This window comes from Arachis duranensis, chromosome 5 (genome assembly GCF_000817695.3).
Source record: "Arachis duranensis cultivar V14167 chromosome 5, aradu.V14167.gnm2.J7QH, whole genome shotgun sequence".
NCBI lineage: Eukaryota > Viridiplantae > Streptophyta > Magnoliopsida > Fabales > Fabaceae > Arachis > Arachis duranensis.
This window is the reverse complement of record NC_029776.3, coordinates 9,714,092-9,725,211: the sequence shown is the minus strand read 5'-3', so window position 1 is coordinate 9,725,211 and position 11,120 is coordinate 9,714,092. Positions and strand designations below refer to the sequence as shown.

The window sequence follows — 11,120 nt, the reverse complement described above, 5'->3', positions numbered from 1 at the left end:
GGAGTTTGACCCTGACATGCCTTATGATACACTGCTATCCAAGCTTCACTTCACTGCGGCAGTGGCCAATATCCTTTTCCGACTTCTCCTATGAACGTGGCAGAGCCGATACCGGAGTCTGCGATAATTGATATACATGAGTATAGACCATAGTTCAACACCGATGAAGATCAAGTGGTCTCCGATATACCTATGCTCAATGCTCCACCACCATCCTCTGCAGCCGATCCAGGGTTCGATCGGCCAGGGGTTCCCGAGAGCTCTGGGTCGACACCTTCATCAGATTATAGCTAGAGGCATGGATTGATCAGATGATAGAGGACCTGTACTCTAGTTCTTTCAAGACTGGAGAGGAGGACTCCACGGAGGATGCCAACAGCAGCAACATCACAGGTACATCAGAGTGATTCTCTCACTTCAACATAATGTGGTCCTTGCCCTCACTCTGGATAGACTTTGTAGAGGGCTAACTCTTTTGTATATATTTAATAAGTAGAATGGGTCTTAGATTAGGGTGGCTCTTGTGAGCCGAGGCCTATAAGTATAAATAATAGAGTATATACATAGAATAATAAGTAGTTAGGTATGAACTTAGGTTATGTAATAAACTAAGCCTAATGGCGTTTCATGTATGATATGATAATGCTTTGCTATGCTTATTTGTTCTTTGTATTATCTGCTTAACTTACATTTATTCCGACATGTTTTACTAGATATGTGATTCTTGACTAACGTTATAGCCTCATATGTATATATGTAATATATGGTATAGAGTTTCCAAAACCAACTGAATAGTAGTACCTAGCTGCTAGCCTTGATCATAACGGACTATAAGTTGGATCATTACACCCCTATAACAGCTCTGTTGTCTGACCTATACACAATAGCCTCGAAGCAATTATGCAACAAACAAATGGTAAGATCAGACTAAATGAAAAATAAACGACCATATAATTAAGATACTATAGTATCTACTTGCATATACTTTCCAATACTCTCTCTCTACGTTCTTCAATAACATCACGTCGCTAGCATGTTGGATGACCTTATCAGATAGTTCTGCAATAGAAAACTGTTCACTCCATAAAGACTGTGCACCAACACCATCAATGAAATCATGAAGCCATTTTTGCCTGTTAAAAATATATATACCTCCAATTCTCACATCTAACTCCTCCTCAGAAAAAATCTCTGAAGACTTCTCTAAGTCAAACTATTTTCTTTTTCACCTGGTGAATAGGACGAGCACTTATCTGAGCAGCGTCAGTGCCAACTTCCTTAACCACACCAAAAGCAAGACCTTCTTTGTCAACTTTCTTTTTTTGGCTTAGAAAAGACTGCAGATGAAAAGTGGTCAAATTCGAAATCCTTCCACCTACAACACAACCAAAAATACACATATCAAAATAACATTATTGTGCAACAAACTCCCTGAAACCATTCACTTACCTATATAATCCTCTAGTTCATTTCATTCTTATCTGATTCCACTTTTAACAACTCACAAATTGACAACAATTTTTCTACTACAAAATAATCTATTAAGAAATCCAAAAATAAATTTTTCTCATCACTCCTCACGGTAGCCTCCAATATTTGTCCTTCAAATTTACGCCATTGCATTCTTTCAAATATGAAGATGCAAATACATTATTGTTTTATATATTTATAAAAACCGCTACTGGCAGTAGCGGTTTATGTAAACACATAATCCACTATAGCCAGTCGCGGATTACATGCAAATGGGGGAACACAAAAACCGCTAGAGGCTGTTGCGGTTTCTGTTTATTGATGCTTGGCCAGTAGCGATTTATATGTATTGGGAGACGTGCGTAAATCACTGAAAACTATAGTAGTTTACGTGGAGAGTGAATGTCTATATAAACCGTTATTTTAATCCAGTGTTCACATATATCTTAGTCTAAAAATATGACAGCCTCTAACAGTTTCTGTGTTCTCCATTTATGTAAATTGCTACTGCCAGTAACGATTTCTATAGATATATAAAACAATGTATTTACGTCTTCATATTTAAAAGAATATAATTGCGTAAATTTGAAGAACAAACAATTTATGTAATATTTACATAAATTACCCTGAAATTTATATTTATACTTTTTATTTATAGTATTCTTAGTTTGAAAATCCCAAATCTATGCAATAAAAAATAGAATATAGGATATTGCGTAAACCAAACCTCTTAGACTTTCCTCGAGGTCAAGATTATATCGTATCTTTGATCTTTGATTGTAGAAAAAGAAAAAAAAAATCAAGACTATATATCCTTGACCACACGTTAAAAATTAACATTGAAAAATAACTCTGAATTTGTGATCATCTTTGGACTGTGCAACCAACGATGACCAGTGCAACAATTCAAGAACAATCTATTCTTAAAGATCGGTTTAACCGCCTTAATGCACTTAAATAAAAAAACTTATCCTTACACCTGGGAGATGCTACTTCAGCACTCAGTAGAACGTGGCAGTGGCTCAGTTGAAAATTGGAGAGCATGCAACCACGCAAGGGTTTATGTTAAGGACACGCGTCCAATTGCACCACGTGTCTTGTCATGAACATACTAGATTTTCCTGAAACGCATGCACTTATACCATCAACCAAAGTCTAACACTCTGCACTCTGCTATGTATGCGCACAAGAAAAAATAAACATGCTTCACACTATCAAGACGGTTCTGACGTATTCACCTGCGGCTTCATCAGTACCACGATCTCTCTCTTGCAACCGTGGTCGGGAAGTTTCTGTCGTTAGATTTTGCACCCGCCCAGAAGCAGAAACTGATCATAGTGATCATAACATGGACAAGGAGAAAGATCAGAACCCAAGCGAGGAAGCTGCTGCAACTACCGAAGACGGGTTAGTTCAAATAATATTATAATAATATGATCTGAATAGACTATTGAAAATTATTTGGCTTTAATTTAAATAATTTGTATATCGATGAGACTATATATATTGATGTGTACGTGGATTAAAGGGATGTGATGTCTCATCCGTTTGGGGAAGCGTATGCTACGAGGTGCGATGAAGAAGGATTTGGAGGAACTTACGGTGGGAACCAATCTCTTCCCAAGACTGAGACGGATAAGTTCATCGATGAAAACCACCCAGGTTTGATAATAGCCTGCTATATTTATATATGAACCGTAGCTTTTTGTTGGTTTTGATTGCGTTGCTTATTGAATATTTGTTAATGAAAATGATTTGTGTCCTCTACTGATGTTTGTGAAGCTTACGACAAGACGCAGGGGAGTGAGGTGAAGGAGAAGGAAAAAGGGAGGCATCAACCTAGCGCCAACTCCTAGTTTATTCATCTTTTTTGTACTTCAAGCTTGTATTTTCATGTTTCGAGCTCTCCTCGACTTGGCTTCTTTTCTTGCTCTGCTTTCTCTTTTAATTATTCCATATATAAATTAGAGTTGATGTGCTAATTTTACTTGTATACTAAAATAAGCTATTAAAATTAAGTTTTTCAATATAAAATATATGTTGGAATATAAATAAATATTAAAAATAAATGAAATTAAATGAAATGATATATTTATACATAAATATATTGGTGGCGATTTGTGGAAGATTTTGGTTTACAAATAATATTTTTGTAAACAATAATGTTAGGAAATCAACTTTATATAAGTTAAGAATCAGTCAACTGGTAAATCAAAGGTACTGGTGATTTTAACCGGATGTTGTTACTTTGGCATACGGATATTTTTTTTCTTGTAAATTGGATTTTTCTTTTTCTTGTAAATTAGATTTTTATGTTTTATGGATGTTTTTTTTTTGTAAATTGGATTTTTATGTTTCATGTGTTATGAGCATAAATTAATGGACTGTTATCTTCTGTATATTGCACATTTGTTCAATACCTCCATCTCTCTCTTTTTTTTTTTTTTCCGGTTTGATTTTAGTTATGAATTTATGATCTTAAGAGTAAGAAGGAGGGAAAGGAGAAAAATAAAGAATAAATAAATGTCGTGCATTATACTGAAATGACGAACAAAATTGTACGTGATTAAAATTTTTCGAAGTTGCTGCGACCTTACTGTCTCTGTCTCTACTCGTCATATTTGGCCAATCCGGCTTGTCAACGGGAAAATAGTAGCCACTTTGGGAAGGGTGCTAGACTGCTAGTTCAGGAAACTTGAATACAAGTTTAATCGCGGATGTTGCGGCGCATTCTATCCCATGAGCCGTATCTTCGGCCGCCTCACCATGATAACCTCTAAGTGACCTCTTGGAATTCTCAAGCTTCTTTCCCTCCATCCCCACAGGGGCGGTGAATCCAAAGCTGTTTCGGCCGTTCGGAATAGGAGAGCACTCGTTTTGGTATGCTACAGGCTTTTGTCCGACAATCAGATATTTCATTTTATGACATGGGCTTGGTTCGTTTGAAAATTGAGATGTTCTCAAATTGTATATATTTCCTACTCAATACTAGTCGCAGAAGGTAGAACCCCAAGAGGAAAAAAGTAAAATGTTTGCAGGCATTTCTTTGCTTTCAAGTTATAATCGGAGCTGATTAAAACCAGGTTCACAGAGTTCATCGCATATCCCATTCCGCTTTAGACTTCGAGAAAAAGGCATGTAGAACTTGTTTAACTTTTAAGTCTCCAATTAGAAGTTTCTAGGGAGTTGAACAAAACTGGTTAAAATGTAGCGTCACTTGTAAGGAAATGCTACAAGTTTAGGGAGCCATGATAGCAACCAAAAACGTGCTGAAGCGTCATTTGGCAGGCCATATACACTCGAAAACTTATTATCCACATACAAAACCAGTAACTGGAATTGTATTTGCTATTATTTTCTGCTACAAATACAGTGTCTACTGCGGATGCCGCATCGATAAATAATGCAACAATTATCATAAAAAATCAACAAGCATCTACGACGATTTATTGCATCTTTTTTCAAGTTGCACCAGTCATTCCTCGGTGGAGCAAATACGCCTAAACCGTCCACAAAAACAAGTAAATTAATACACACGAGCTTTGGGAGGGAATGACTCAACCTCATCATCTAGTGTATTCATGTGCACCGGCCTGTAGTCCAACCGGACCTTCTCCTTCTCCCAATACCTGCAAATTGATGCAGTAAGAGTCATCACACCAAATTCATGTTAGCGAACTCGACTCAAACTTTTAGAATGGGTTCTTGATAATTGCAACACCCTTATTTCAAGCCCAAATATAGTTTACTTTTACGATCAAGGTGAATAGTTTTCCCTACTGATGCGTAATGAAACCTAGCCATTGCACATTCTATTTAGTTCCCACTAGTTAACTGCAGATGTTGTTTTCCACTTCTCCTCAAACCAAATAAGGCCAGTAGATTCAAGGTTCCTACTAGAAATGAGACACGACTTCATCTCTACTTAAGTTCCTACTCCCATGAACAGAAAATCTGTAGACAGAAAAGTTGCAGTATTGGCAAACAACTTACCCCAAAGTGTGTTTCATCCAGTTCTCATCATCTCTTTTCTGCACAATAGAAAGCAAGAAATTCAGTTACATTCTTCATCTTTATAATATTCGTCAACAACACGAGAGAAAAGGAAACCAACCGTGAAATCCTCACGGGCATGAGCTCCTCTGCTTTCTTTCCTGGCTTCAGCTGAGTGCATTGTGATGCAGGCATTAATCAAAAGGTTTTCCAACTCAATAGTCTCAATCAGGTCGGAGTTCCTGTGTATGTTTAACGAATAAATTTTACAATGAACAAGCAGGTCCTTATAAATATAAGAATTCAGAAATATTCAATATTTGGAAAAACAATTTTACCAAATTAAACTCCGGTCCTCCAACTTGACATCATGGAAGCTCTCCCACGCTTTATCAATTAATTGGCAACCTAGAACGCATGAAATAAAGTTCAGAGGACGAAGATATCAACACAGGCCTTGCACACTATAGAACATGACTGGCAAGAAAATGGATTTACCTTCTGCTAATGTGTCTTGTGTACGGAATACAGCAGCATTATTTTGCATTATCCGTTGCATATTTAACCTAATTTTCGCTGTTGGCAATGAACCATTTGAATTTCTCAACTTGTCCAGCCAGGCAATTGTTTTCTGACCAGCGTCACTCTCTAAAGGTTTTTGTTTTTCTCCTGTGCATGTAAAATTGTTGAAGTATTAGATTCAATTCAGTGCAAAGTCACACAGCCCATTACAGATAAAGAATCTTGCCTGGCCTATGGATTTCTGCAACCCTATTTGCACAAGCTCTGCCAAAAACTACAATATCCAGAAGCGAATTGGCACCAAGCCTATTGGCTCCATGCACCGACGCACAAGCTGCTTCTCCAGCAGCCATCAATCCAGGAACTACTGCATCTGGGTCGTCACCTTTAATGGTAACCACCTGCATAATTGGCATAAGATCATCGCAAATGATATGGATATGGATATCATTGTCCTAACAAACCCAAGCAATAACGTGCATTGATATACCAGTAATCAATATGTAGCCAGGATAGTATAAATAATTATCCATGGTTCTTTTCTTTTTTACTTGATATATTTCAAAATTTCAATATTTCAATATTTCAATTAGAAGTCATACTCAAAAACTGATTATTTTAACTTCATACCTCTCCATGATAGTTTGTAGGTATACCACCCATGTTATAATGCACAGTGGGCAAAACAGGAATGGGTTCCTTTGTAACATCCACACCAGCAAAAATAGCAGCTGTTTCCGATATTCCAGGAAGTCTCTCCTTGAGCACATCTGGGGGTAAGTGATTCAAGTGGAGATAGATGTGATCTTTCAAGGGTCCTGCAAATAATTTTTACAATAAATAAGCTTAATTAAGAAGAAAAAGAACATTAAACTATCTAACTAAAACAGAAGAAAAATTATTTTCTAATTCCCGATAAAAAATATCAAGGTCATGATTCTCATGAATAATTCATTTGTTTATTAGGAATGGAAAAAAAAAAAAAAAAGATGACCCTCTAGAAAAGATTGAAGAAAACTTGGCATTTAGTTTATACAAATCATTATGCTTAAAACAGGGTACCCCTCAAGTAATACTGTGATAGTATGGCAGGACTCGGACTTCTTATATATTAATGACCAGTTTATAGTGAAACATGGATAAATCAATATGAATCCACCATACCTACACCACGACCTTCCCGAATCTCCATAGTCATTGATCTTGAAACTACATCTCTTGATGCAAGATCCTTTGCAGTGGGAGCATATCGTTCCATAAATCGCTCACCTTCACTATTTCTTAGAATTCCACCTTCACCCCGGGAACCTAAAGTTTCAAAAATATGATGAGAAACACACTATTCCAACGTAATTGGATAAGGCACATTTTGAGGTACAATATAAAGAAACTCAAGGTTGCAAATATAAGTTAAACTACCAACCTTCTGTGATAAGGCAACCTGCTCCATATATACCTGTTGGGTGAAACTGCACAAACTCCAAATCCTGCAGAGTTTACAATGAAAGAATGTAAATGAGTAAGACAAACAACATATGATAAAGAATACAAAGTACAAAAGGAAAAAAGGCAGGGAAGAACCTCGAGAGGGAGTCCAGCACGTGCAACCATGGCATTACCATCTCCAGTACATGTATGTGCAGAGGTTGCGGAAAAATATGCTCTACCATAACCCTGAAGCAAATCAAAACAAAAGATCTCATGTATCCATAATGAGTGAAGTACACCATATTTCTTCTTTTATAAAAAAAAATAAAGAAAATCCGTATCAAATATCTTGAAAAAGACATGTTACCCCTGTTGCCAAAATTGTTGAAGCAGCTTGAAACCGATGTAATGTTCCGTCCTCCAAATTCAAGGCAATTACTCCTTGGCAACTTCCTACATATCCAATAGGGAAATTGGTTAAGTTTACCACCACCTTCAAAACAAAAATTTAATGTTGTCCACTTTTTTTCACCACGTCATATATGTTTGAGAAAGCAATTAACATCGCTAACAAGAGTTAAATAAGATATACAATGCATAGAAACAAGTTTTGTCACACGTATAAAAATTGCTCATATGGCCTAATGAACACTAAGGCCCTGAAATGTTAATTGATGGTGAAATACATAAAACAAACTTGTTTTCAGCAACAACTCACCGTCATTATTCATTATAAGGTCCAATGCAAAATACTCAACAAAAAACTGTGTATTATGTCTCATAGCCTGGCCATAAAGAGTGTGCAACAAAGCATGTCCAGTACGATCAGCGGCACATGCACATCGGTAGGCCTGACCACCTGTATCATGGCAACAAAGGAATTCCAGGTCAGAACTCTTCTCAAAAGTAAAAAAGCCAACCATACTCCAAAATGAATTTACCCTTTCCAAAGTTCAAGCTTTGACCACCAAATTACTGGATGGCATCTTGATCTCCTGTAGAACATAGAGCTTGCATTGAGAATCAAGAAATGAAAAAGCATACCAAAAGAAAATGTTTATTCTTATGTTCTCATGGTTGCACAAGCACCTAAGGATTCTTGTAGAAAACAGCTAAAGTTCTTTTGAGGATTTTAAGAAAACAACAAGAGGACCTATCTTCTCCATAGGAGAAAGAACTTTCTTCTAAAGGCAAATGAATCCCAGCATGCAGTGATATTTGTAAGAACAAACTGTTTAATCATTTAAACTTTGTAGGATATAATGAATACAAAAAACTTCCGAGAACAGGAGTGTATACCTAGCCAATCACTTCCCTTGACAGTGTCATACATGTGCCACCTCCAGTCATCTTCAGTCATATTTCCCAATGCAGCATTTATACCGCCCTATACAGATTTTTTATTCTTATGAATTAGTACTGCTAGTATATACACCAAGCAAGAATGCTTGATTAATGATGTCAACTTTAGATACTTTGGTGTGTCATCAAATACATTTTATTTCATAATTGTACATCAGACAAGAAAAGATGTTATTGGATAATTTCAAAATCAAGTTATTTTTCAAAGCATCAAAGTACAGTTGACACATAGCTGATTGAATCCCCGTGCATCATTTATAACAGCAATCTATGCTATAAAGTGTCGTCCATCAAAAATTGCTAGGAAGTGTAAAACAAGGATGAAATGATGCCACAATAATAATCTCCAACTCACCGGAACAAATCACACAGAGAACTCATATAAAAAAGCTACATCAAGCAGACCAATATCATAATACCAATGCAGTGGAGACTCGTCTTAAAAAACAAATGCGAAAAGGAGCTGGCAAAGGATCAAGTACGTGATACCTGAGCTGCAACAGTGTGAGAACGAGTTGGGAAGAGCTTGGTGATGCAAGCAGTGTTGAATCCATGCTCGGAAAGTCCAATAGCAGCTCTCAACCCAGCGCCACCAGCACCTACCACAACAGCATCATACTTATGATCCACCACCGTGTACGACGAGTTCCCTCCGCTCTACACAACAAAAACAACAAATCGATTCGGTTTAAGCAAATCAAATCAAATAGATAACAAAAAATACAATAAAATCAAATCCAGCTGACGCAAAGCCGGAAACAAAATCAAACAGATGAAATAAGTCAAAGAAAGAAGGGATATGTTAAAAAGGAACAGCTGAAGTGATTAATCAAGTAAAGGAAAAATGAAACACAGAAAACCTAAAAGAGAGTAAGGAGATAGAATTCTTACAGAGAAGAATCTAGAAAAGTGAGATCTAAGAGAGTGATTAGGTGTGGATCCGTCGGAGGGTGGAGGAACACGAAGTCGACGAGCGACGCACCGCCACATTTCCGCAGCTCAATGTATGCAACTTATTCGATTTCGGAGTGCGTATGGAAACTCTGAGATGTGAATTTATGTCTCGGCGTGTGCCTATATAAGTCCCCCAACCCTTGGTTTGCGTTTATTTTATTTTAACCAATTCCTCTTGCTTTTCCTTTTTCTCTTGCTATATATGCATGGGGGTTGTGCTCTGTGACTTGTGGGGCATGTTTTCACGGCGCTGCCAAGTGATACGTGTACAGCTTCATACATGCGAAGAAATAGCACTATCAATTTTGACTCTCATTAAGTGCCACTAATTCGATCATTACTCAATTCATTAGCCTAACTACATCTATTTGTTGATTTCATTCTGGAGTATACTTTTTTTTCCCAAAATTTTCATGTCTGCGACTGTTATTGTTCCATGTCTGCACATAGCTCTCAGGACTATGTGTTCGTTTTTAGGCCACGATTCATGTGTAGATGGCGTGTGGATCTTCAAATGCATTATTTTCATTTTATTAGATATAATATTTTACTTATTTAATGCACCGTGTCTTTGATTAGGATGAAATTAATTAGCCAATTAGGAGTGGTTTAACTGTTTAAGTTGGATTTTACTAATTAGCTCCAATCAATTAAGAATTCAAAAGATAATGAGACAGAATATATAATAGTAACAAAAAGCGAAAGCATTGTCATTTAATTACAAGGAAAATAACACTTTTGTTTGTCAACGAAAAATACCAGATTAACAACTTAAGTACTTAACATCAAATCATTTTTCTCTTTTAAATATTTTTTTTAGACTTCAATGTCACTCCAATATTCAGTTTTTGAGACTCAGGTTTAGGGCTTCATAAAGACCAAAAATTTAAAGGATATCCATGGAAAGACCGGTTGAAGTAATTTAACATATTAGAACCCAAAATCTTATTGTACGAAGAAGCGGACTTGTTATATAGTATAGTCCAATATCTAACTAATTAGCACATCATGTTTTGCTTTTGACAATACGGGTGAAAGAAAGGATATATATTAAGACCCAAACCAACCCCACCCGGGCCCCCTTTTTTTTCAAAACAAATAGAAAATTGGTTTTTGGTAGAAAGAAAGAAGAAAACATATTTTTGGTAGAAAGAAAGACGAAAACATTAATGTTAATTGTTGTATACGATTGTTTTTTTGGGTCAGAAGATATAGTGTTTAAGCGAGTGAAATTACCGGATAAAGGCATTGGTTCTCCTACTGGAGTGGGCCTGGCTTGTATTCGCTTAAGCTATATACTAAATTTAACCGACACACCCAAAAAAAGAAAAAGACTATGTTCAATTTTATGATTGGTGAATGACAAAAAAAAAAAAGTCTAATTTTTGTTA

General features: G+C 36.5%; 2 protein-coding genes across 3 annotated transcripts; one reads left to right on the top strand and one right to left on the bottom strand.

The window, feature by feature from the left end:
* The first annotated feature begins 2,625 nt into the window (after nt 1–2,625).
* LOC107487830 (uncharacterized) lies at nt 2,626–3,452 on the top strand. 2 transcript variants are annotated; one of them, XM_052261912.1, is made up of 3 exons: nt 2,626–2,877; nt 2,999–3,132; nt 3,270–3,452. In XM_052261912.1, the coding sequence occupies exons 1-3, from the start codon at nt 2,672–2,674 to the stop codon at nt 3,275–3,277; spliced, it is 348 nt and encodes a 115-aa protein (XP_052117872.1). In that variant the 5' UTR covers nt 2,626–2,671; the 3' UTR covers nt 3,278–3,452. The 2 variants fall into 2 exon arrangements, with proteins under 2 accessions (XP_052117872.1, XP_015964012.1); XM_016108526.3 differs by having other exon boundaries at nt 3,253–3,452.
* A 1,201-nt stretch (nt 3,453–4,653) lies between these two features.
* On the bottom strand, nt 4,654–10,127 carry LOC107487854 (succinate dehydrogenase [ubiquinone] flavoprotein subunit 1, mitochondrial). The gene is given in 16 exon segments (XM_016108540.3): nt 4,654–5,099; nt 5,464–5,501; nt 5,585–5,705; nt 5,802–5,871; nt 5,962–6,132; nt 6,212–6,386; nt 6,616–6,803; nt 7,150–7,293; nt 7,409–7,472; nt 7,567–7,659; nt 7,781–7,866; nt 8,132–8,272; nt 8,355–8,408; nt 8,713–8,800; nt 9,265–9,432; nt 9,667–10,127. Coding segments are annotated over 16 exon segments (1,803 nt in total). The 5' UTR covers nt 9,766–10,127; the 3' UTR covers nt 4,654–4,996.
* Between the last annotated feature and the right edge of the window lie 993 nt (nt 10,128–11,120).

Coding starts and splice junctions, on each gene's coding strand:
- LOC107487830 (XM_016108526.3), top strand. CDS start 2,672: ATGCTTCACACTATCAAGACGGTTCTGACGTATTCACCTGCGGCTTCA. Junction 2,878..2,998: donor GCTGCAACTACCGAAGACGG/GTTAGTTCAAAT, acceptor CGTGGATTAAAG/GGATGTGATGTCTCATCCGT. Junction 3,133..3,252: donor CATCGATGAAAACCACCCAG/GTTTGATAATAG, acceptor ATGTTTGTGAAG/CTTACGACAAGACGCAGGGG.